Source organism: Meleagris gallopavo, chromosome 20 (genome assembly GCF_000146605.3).
Source record: "Meleagris gallopavo isolate NT-WF06-2002-E0010 breed Aviagen turkey brand Nicholas breeding stock chromosome 20, Turkey_5.1, whole genome shotgun sequence".
Classification (NCBI taxonomy): Eukaryota; Metazoa; Chordata; class Aves; order Galliformes; family Phasianidae; genus Meleagris; species Meleagris gallopavo.
The window spans coordinates 6,394,038-6,403,318 of NC_015030.2; the positions used below are offsets into that span (position 1 = coordinate 6,394,038).

The 9,281-nt window shown below is 51.1% G+C and overlaps 1 protein-coding gene and 1 long non-coding RNA gene across 3 annotated transcripts in view; one reads left to right on the forward strand and one right to left on the reverse strand.

Annotated features, from left to right (window-relative positions):
* MAP2K6 (mitogen-activated protein kinase kinase 6) overlaps nt 1-9,241 on the reverse strand; it is a 45,302-nt gene extending 36,061 nt beyond the window's left edge. Inside the window, exon 1 of one of the 2 annotated variants that reach the window (XM_010721466.3) lies at nt 8,934-9,241. In XM_010721466.3, the coding sequence (XP_010719768.1) occupies nt 8,934-8,949 (16 nt within the window). In that variant the 5' untranslated portion in view covers nt 8,950-9,241. Of the gene's footprint in view, nt 1-8,510; nt 8,737-8,933 lie in introns of those variants that run through there. The other variant, XM_010721465.3, reaches the window with a different exon arrangement.
* On the forward strand, nt 1,188-3,936 carry LOC109370562. Its single transcript, XR_002120804.2, has 3 exons — nt 1,188-1,322; nt 1,917-1,959; nt 3,335-3,936. It is a non-coding gene; the product is annotated as an uncharacterized LOC109370562 (long non-coding RNA).
* Nucleotides 9,242-9,281: the final 40 nt, after the last annotated feature.

Sequence of the window (9,281 nt, forward strand, 5' to 3'; positions counted from 1 at the left end):
GAGAGCTTGCTTGCTTAATTTTGTACCAAGACAATTAAAGATGATACTTCGCTCTGAACAGCGCAGATGGCAGAGCTCACTCATGCTCCCTCTGCTGGCAGTGCCCCTCAGCAAACAGGTAGAGCCCCCCACTCACGGCGAGTTCAGGATACAGGATATAGGATGTAGGATGCGCGATGAAGGATGCGGGATGCAGGCTGGAGTAGAAACGACGGAGGACGCAAGATGCAGGATGCAAGATGTGGGATGCAAAGTGCAGGATATGGGATGCGAGATGTAGGATATGGGATGTGGGATGGAGGATACGAGATGGAAGATGCAGGATGTAGATGTGTGATGTGGGATGCAGGATCCCAGATGCAAAATATGGGATGTAGGACCAAGGATAGAGGATGCAGAATATGGGATGCATTGCTCAGGCTGCCAAGGAAGAACTGAGGTTCAAGTGGATTTAGACAGAAGTCAGAGGGATTTGCAACTCTTCTGCCAGGCACCTGCCAAGAGTGCGGATGTGCTTGCACTTCATCTAATAAAGCAAAGCAAGATTTTTATCATGCCATTTTATTTCAGTTTAGAGCACATTACAAAATGCATGACGGCACTCTGGCAGAAGACAGCACTCCCTGCCCTTTTTCCCATCCAGCCAAGCATCCCTGACACAAGTGAGCAAATGTTTTTCTACCCACGTAGGCCCACATGGATCAAACCCCACTAGGCTGCACCTCTCCACCCAGCCTCAGCCAGGAGCTGTGACCACAGAACTCCCTTTAGGAGCCTTTCTGTCAAAGCCTCTGCAGAACTCCCTGTGCTGGGTTTGTGACTGCATGTTCAGTTAGATGCTCTCAAATGCTCTCAAGTACAGCACTGCTTTCTGACAGGGACACGGAGAAATAGGAAAAAAGGAACCAAGGGAGAGCAGCAGGGTGGTGTAAATCATCTCACAGATCCCACATGTCCACCCCACTTAGCAACCAGGAGCAAATACATCCCCAGCCCTGTAAATTCTTATGTGTGTGCTCAGCTGCAAGCACATCCAGTACCACTGACTCTGCTCACGCACTCCAAGTTTAACACATGCATAAGGAGTTTCAAGATCAGAATATGAATTAAAAAAATCACGTTCAGCTTCGCTTGTATAGGGAAAGCAAACAAATCTCCAGACCCCTCCCAGCCCAGCTGCTCTGAATCTGCTCCCATTCATTGCTGCTTGGCATCAGCTGTGGCAATGCCTTTGTAAAGCAAGATCCTGGGGACATATCCTGCAAGAGGTGCTCCATGGGGGTGGTGCTGGCATAGGATGGCCCTAATGTGTGTGCTGCAAGGTAAAGTACTTGCTAGTGCTGGGAGTGCTGGTATTGGGTTGGGAGAGGAGGAGGAATGCTCCCTGCTTGCAGGAAGCTGTTCCAGCCTCTTATCTGACACAGAGCTCCTGATTTCTTGCGGGGGAAGTGCCAAATGTTTTTGAAAGGGGAAAAAAGATAAATCACCAGTTAGCTCCAAGGGGAGCTGCCTATGACATGAATGGAGCTGCCCTGGGTAGAAGCACGGTCCCTGCCCTGCCATGGGTGCTGCTGTGACCCCAATGCCCCTTCTACAAGGGACCTCTGTGAATGCAATCACTCTGACCTCCAGAAAGTGATTTACAACTGATAACCTCTGAGTGCAACATCTGCCAGGGATGGTCTGGGATCTGCCTGCAGCTGGGATGCTGCTGTCCCGCCGTGTCCTCCCATGACACACACGCCGCACTGCTCCCTCCCTTCATTTGTAAAACTGCTCCTTTGGCAGCGAGTCAAATCCTCTGCAGAGAGGTTCCAAGCTGTGTGAGTAATAAGCATATCAGTGCTGTCCTTGGGAAAGGTAAGGCAGCCAAGCTCTGTGTTAATTGCCTTTTATTTTTTTTTTTTTTCCTACAGGGTATCTCCTCAAGGATGGCCCTGTGCTGTGCAGAACCATTAGGTAAGCGTCCCTATGGATAAATGTTGGCTGCTGTGGTTTCTTGCATGGGGAACTGAGGAGCTCCAGGCTGAGGGATGCTGACTGTTCTATCAGACTTTGTGCTGAGCATTCCTCATCTCCAGCCTGGCTCTTCTTGCAGGTTATTAAGGGATTATGGTTCCCAGCCCCATAGCTAAAAAGCAAAAAACACATTGGAACAGGTTGGGAAAACAATAGTATCTAGAGCACTGCTATCCTCCTTTAATAGGTTACCCCGTCAACCCTGTGCTTGTTAAATAAGAGAAAAATCTGTGGGCATGCAGTGAAGGTCAATCTTGTGGTTTCTGAAAACATTTAATTAGTACAGTTAAGTGCTGAGGTCCGCCTGGGAGTGAGCTGCTGCATCAACAGCTCTGAGCAGGGGGAAGGAATCCTACATCAGGAGAGCAGTAGGGGCTGCATCGCTGTGCCCAAGCTCCAGCGGTTACCCAGCTTATAGGAAACCCACTGCGGTGTCCCTTAATGGCCTTAAGTTGCACCAGGGGATGTTCAGGTCGGTTCTAGGAAACTTTTCCTCTCTGAAAGAGCTGTGATGCAGTGGCACAGCTGCCCAGGGAGTGGGGGGAAGGGCAAGGGGAGGTCACCATTTACAGAGGTGTCCCAAAACCACAGAGATGTGGCACTGAGGGATGGGGTCAGTGGGCACAACGGGGGTGGGCAGGGGTTGGTGATCTTAGCGGTCCTTTCCAACCTTAATGATGCTATGATTCTACATCACAAGCCATTTATACGGACTGAAACCAGCAGGCATAGCAAGCACAACTGCTGTTCTCGTGGGCTGGCACTTCCCTTAGAAAAGGCCACAGTTTGGAAGACAAAAATCAGCTCCAGCCCTTGCAAAGGCAAACTTGGTTTGCTTTCTTTCCCATTTTTGCAGCATGGGAGACCCTAATTGTAGGCAATTAAAACAGCACTAGAAAGAAAGGGCTGTGTTGAAATCTAAGCTGGAAAGTGTGCCTCTAAATGGCTTCCAGTTGCCAGTACTGGAAAAGTGCCTGGGGAGCGTGGAGCCCATGCCAAGGGCAGCACAGTGCTCCGTGGGACCTCAGCCCATGCACCCTCTGCTCAGGGCAGGGGTGCACAGCACAGTGGGATGGGGCTGCTGGGCGACTGAGCTGGAGCAGAGCAAGCCCAGGGCACAGCCAGCAGTCAGTGCTGGAGCTCCTCAGCTGAAAAAGGTTGGAAAACCTTTTTTTTCCTCCTTTTCCTCTCAATGCGGGGTTGTGCCAGAGGGAAATCCATTACTTTAGAGCCATCAGAGCAACAAAAGGCTTTTTCTTTTTTTTTTTTTTTTTTTTTGTGTCATTTTTCTGTATCTGCCCTTGAACTACTGGAGAAGCAATAAACGCATTTAAGAGAAACAACTGCATGGAAGGAAGCAGTAATTTCCATAAAGCAGCGTCAGATGGGCCCTGCTGCAAGCACAGCAATGGGCAGAGCCAGGACCAGACCCACCGTGGGGTAAAGCAGCTCAACAACACAGATACTGGGACTTCCACCCCACGCACTGTTCTGAGGCCACTGTGTACTGATGAGCATTGCTTTATGAAGTGCTGTTGCATATTTTTGTTTAGGAGAAGATTCTCTTTCAAAAGCAGCTACAACAGCTCTGCCCATTCAGCCTTCCTGAAGGCCTCTCACTGCAGACAGAAGTGGTGACTCCTGTACTTATTTTCTATTGCTGCCTTATCTTTGGCATCTCAGCTGTGACTTTTACTGTTTTTTTCCACTGGTTTCATCAGAGTGCAGTAAAAGTGGATGTTTGTTGGGCTTCAGCTCTGCTAATGATTCTTGATCTGCGTGGTGCAGACGAGGAGAGCCCAGCCTTGATGAGAAAATGGCAAGCTAAGTAGGCTAACAAAACAGCAGCAGCAAGAAACTGGATCAGCTCCGCTCGGTGAAGTTTTCCTGCTTCAACAGGGGGGAAAAAAAAAAAAATAACTTTCTTTCCCTGAAGTCTTTCTTACAAATACCAAACTGCAAAGGCTGCTCCCTCCGGCTGCTTGCACAATGCTCCTTGGGCTTCACTGCACTCAGCTTTTTGCAGCAACCTAATGTGCAAAAGCCCTCGACGTGATGGTTTTGGGGCAGCAATGCAGCCTGAGCAGTGCCTGCCCCACACTCAGCTATTATGGGGTGCAGACCCTGAAGGATGCTCAGCACAATGCTTCAGTGCTTCTCACTTGGGATGCGCCAGCAGCTTCCTGCAGCCCTCGTGGAGGATGTGCTGCATCTGTTTGCAACATCTCCAAAACCGAGATGACTCACGAGTGCTTTCGCACCCCAGAGACCTTAATGATGGGATGAACTCCCTGAAACGTCAACCAAGTGTTTGGGATTTCCTGCTCCAGGGGAAGGAGAGCTTTCGGTTTGGCTTTGAGGCAGAAGAAAGCCCTATAAGCATGGCTCAGGCTTCCCCCTCCCAATGGCTTTTTACTGAGCCAGGATTACAATGCGCTTTTTCACTTGTACTCGTCAACGTGCAAAATAACATGGATTTGGAAGACAAAAAGCAAAAAACCCGAAATCTTTTTGCACTGTGTGTGGGTATGGAGTGGTACTGAATGGCCTTTCCTGCTCTGCTGCTGCAGAATATATCTGGCATGGCAAAGCTCCAGGATCCTAGATCTGCTTTAGTGCTAACATTGCTCTAGCTGATAATGCTAATCTCTTAAACTATTCCCAGCCAGGCCCTAAGGAAGGGAGCTAAGCAACTCTGCAGCTAATGAAACAACTTTTGTAATTATAGCTCTGACCATGGCTGAAATGCACAGAGCAGCCCTGAGTTTTCTCCAGTGACCCCACAGCCAAACCATCACCCAGTGCACCCTATTGGCACAGGGCTGCTTTTGGAGCCATCACCCATCATGCCCCATTGGCCAAGGGTTGCCTCTGGAGCCAAACAAGCCAACCAAACCAACTTCTTAGTTATCTGATACATCTGCAACCACAGCATGCGATGGACAAGTCTGCTTTGTGACTTCCATGCTAATTGTGTTCCATGAATGCCAATATTCTTGGAGGAATGAAGAGTCTCAGCTCCCTAAATTACTCCTGTGGTTTTAATTGAGTATCATTTGTTTCACCTTAGCAGTTAATGTGTGTGTGTGTCACAGGAGGGAATTCACCCCAAAGGAAGGTCTGCTTTTTGGGAACTGAAGAAACAAATGAGCACCACTTGGTGTGGCAGTGAGAAACCTAAAAAAAAACACACTGTGGCTTTACTCCTTTCCCCCTGCAACGTATCACTTTTATTGCTATAATTGCTCCTATAGTTCAAGCTTTTTATATGCTGATGGTTTCCTGTCCCTGCTGAGCCCTGGGGAGCATTGCCCTCCTGCCACATTGCTGCAGTAACATGGGTGCAGCACAGCCCGAGGTGCAGCTCCATCCTCAGGGCAATGCCATGGGAGCAGCAGAGCAGCACCACGAGGTGCAGGGTGCACGATTCCCCCTCGCTCAGCTGCACAGTGCAGTTGTTTGACTGACATCACTGCTGCATTCTGCCCCAGCCGTCTGCCTGTCCTTCATCCCGTGCTACTTAATTCCTCCAGCAATGCACTGCATTTCCACACTTCCTTACGCATACCTGCGTGCTGCTTATCATAGAATGGCCTGGGTTGAAAAGGACCACAACGATCATCCAGTTCCAACCCCCTGCTATGAGCAGGGTCACCAACCACCAGACCAGGCTGCCCAGAGCCACATCCAGTCTGGCCCTTAATACCTCCAGGGATGGAGCATCCACAACCTCCTTGGGTAGCCTGTTCCAGTGCGTCACCACTCTCTGTGTCCTATCACTATCCACCCTCATAAACAGCCATTCCTCCTCCTATTTATACGCACCCTTCAAGTACTGGAAGGCCTCACTGAGGTTTCCAGGAGCCTTCTCTTCTCCAAGCTAAACAAGCCCAATTCCCTCAACTTATTTTCATAAGAGAGGTGCTCCAGCCTTCAAAAGTACTTAACGCAAGCACGTTCCATCACAAAAAGTGGCACAGAGTAAACAAGTCATGCAATGGGGTCAACACAATTTGCATCGTCAGACAGCAATTCAGCAAAAAAATACCATAGGAAAAAAAAAAAAAAAGAAAAGAAAAGAAAAGGCAACACTGTAGAACTTGAGCTGAGATGGGTTGGTTTGCAGCCAGACCCGGCCCTTTTCCGCCCATGCCAAGTGCCTGTGTCATGGCAGCACGGAGCGCTGAGGTGGTGCTGACGAGGCAACCTCGCGTTGCACAACGCGGTGCTCGTGGGTCAATTTGCTACGAGCAAAGACCTGCTGCCTCCCCACGGCGGTTGTTTTGTTTTGTTTGGAAAAGAAAACGTCCACCATTTTGGATTCGCATTCGTTCCGTTGCAATTTCTGGGCGGAAGAAGAGAGCTCTCCATGAAATGCAGCGCTGCCGAGAGGTGCAGAGCCTTTGATCAAAGTCCATAGGGTACGCGTTCAGCAGCGTCACGTGGGCCGTGGTTCTCACTATTGCTGTTCCCTTTGCAGCTGGAGTGCAGAAAGGAGAATCAATCTGAAGCAACAAACTGTGAGAACTGGGAATGAGATCGGTGCGCAGCCATATTTCGTGGTTAAGTGGAGCTCGTGCCCGTGAAGTATATATAATTAGTGCTCTAATGACCATTGCTCCCCTTCATTTTCTTATTTCTGGGCAGAACGCTGCATGTTTGCAGGTGCTTCTCCAACGTGGGCTTCCCCAGGGAATACTTCCCCATCGCAACAAATTTGGAAGACTCCCAAGCGTATCCACTGCCACGAGGGTTCAGATTTACAGCATCGAACCGTGCTTAGCTTGCCGTGAATGCAACCTTCCGTGTAGTTGTTCTCCCAGAAGAACATCCCTCTGGTGACAGCCAAAGGCCCCACTGCTCCCACTGGGGCTCCAGAGTGGGTCCCAGCAGTGCCAGAGCTGGGAGCAAACTGCTGCAGTTTCTCCATCCAACCCAAAATACCACTTGTCAGCTTGAAAGAGGAATGGAGGTAGAAACGAGCAGGCGGTGGAAAGCAGCAGTTGGTGTGCAGTGATGGTACGTTTTGTTGATCACAAAATGTTGGGGAGCCCAGCGGGTACCATGGCTGTGTAACACAGGGATGATGATGCTGAAAGCATCACTGCTCTCTGCTGTAGGAAGGGCCAGAAGGAAGGAGCTGTTTCTGAGCTCCAGGCCAGCAGTTCCAGCAGCTCACGGCCATATAGAAGCAGATCCCACTGCACAGCACAGGTGTGGGGGCTGCAGAGTGTTCCTGCCTGCAGCCAGGCAAGATGCTTTGCAGGGAGAAGCCCTGTGTCAAAAGCAGCCCCTCAGTTCCCACCCTGAGAGGGAGCACCGAAACATCCATTGCTGCCAAACAACTTTGGAGCAGGTTCAAAGCCGGGCGAGGGCTGTGCAGCCCAGCAGCCTTCTGCAGCCCTGCGCAGCACTGCAGAGCGCTGATGAGGAACCTCCTGTGCAATGCAAAAAAAACTGCTCCAAAATGCAGATTTGAGGTGGTTCAGTTCATCCCAAGGAGAGGAGCTGCACACAGAGTTCCAGCACCAGTGCTCCCATCACAGAGCACGAGATGGACAGGCAGCAGAGCGCAGAACGATGCCACTGGCCACACACTGTGGGTTGGCCGTTCACTTTTTCCCATTTTCCTGGTACTGGGGCTGTGGGATATCGCTGTGGATCCCCGCTGTCAGTGTCCCCATTTCCTCACCCCATTTTTGGGGGGACCCCCGGGATGCAGCCGTCCCCCACTCACCCCCTGCCATGCACCGGGACCCCCAGCGAGCAGCTCCGGGTCCCATCCTGCTCAATTCCGCCCTATCAAACTCCCTTGGCTTGTCCTATTGGAAACTTTTACAATTCCCTGCCTGCCTGGAAAAGATGACTGCAGCAAACCCAAATTAGGAATAAATTATACAACAACTTTACATTTTTCTTACAAAGGAAAAATCCTGCCATGTCCCCCAGCACTGGAAGGGCCACCAAAGGAGCACAGCCCAGAACGACCCGGAGTGAGCCCAGCGCCAAACCGGGGGCTGCAAGCACCCCAGGCTGCAAAATGCATTGCAACAGCAAATCTACACGCTTCCAAAAGCTGCATCTGCGTGGCCGCTCGCTGACATATGTGCATTATTTCCACAATGAATGGCCACAGCGGCAGCTCCCCCAGCGCCTCAATTAGAGTCCCCCTGCAGGAACTATTTGCATTCCCTCCGCATTTCTGCAATATTTCACCCCCACTCCCCCCCCCCCGCCGCCCCCCGTGCCCCTCGCCAGACGGTTCTGCCTGTACCCCCCGCACGCCCCCCCAGACGCCATCGCAGCGCCTGCACCCCGCGGCCCCCGCTCGGCCACCGCGTTCGCTCCCTGCAAAGTTACACATCTTATTCGGGGAGGGGGGGGGGAGAGAGATCGGTGGAAAAATGATCTCAGCCCTGGCACCAGAACAATACTTTCCCATGGAAACATAGGTATATATTTAATTCCTGGTAACTCCGCTCGAGTTTCACCTTTCATCTCGTCCCCGGAGTTCTGCAAAAGTTTCATTTCATTTTGCGCTGCAAATCAGCTGCGGTTCTCCTGCACCGTGCCCATTTTGCATGCACACCACACGACAGCGAATGCATCTGCTCCTCCGCACCCTCTCCCTGTCCTGACTGTGCAAAAGGCAGAAAGGGCTCCGTAATGCCCGCAGAAGAATTCAAATAACGTCAATGCACAGCTGAAGTGCGAGCCCTGCCTTACAGGAACTGTGTGTGTGAGTGTGTGTGTGGCTGACAAAAAGGCACATACTAAACAGGAAATGCAACTGAGAGCCATTGAAAGCCTCAAACTTCAAAATGCAATTGCATACCCGAAAAATGCATGCATGCACTGCAAAATGCATGCACGGCTTTTTGCATATTTGCAACGAACAGAAGTAGGAGCCTTACCTCTCGACTGAGACATTTTCCCCTTTGCTTTGATGGGGAGGGGAGCACAAAAGACTTTGCCTTGCCTCTCTTCTGGAGCTAGTTTTGCAACAAAGATGCAAACTGCAAGCGCTCAATCTTCATGCAACTGGAGTTTTCCTGACTCGCTGCAGCAGCTCTCCTTGCAGCGGGGGGCCGTGCAATTGCACACTTTGCAGGGCAGCTTGCAGCGCGGGGGGTTTCCTCCCCCCCTGCTTGCAGTGCTGGGGAAGGCTCTGCTGCACCTACATGATGGGCCAGGGCTGGCAGCTCGCAGCTCCAAACTTGGAGCTGGGGGGCGCAGTGCGCAGGCGCGCTGCCGACGGCCGC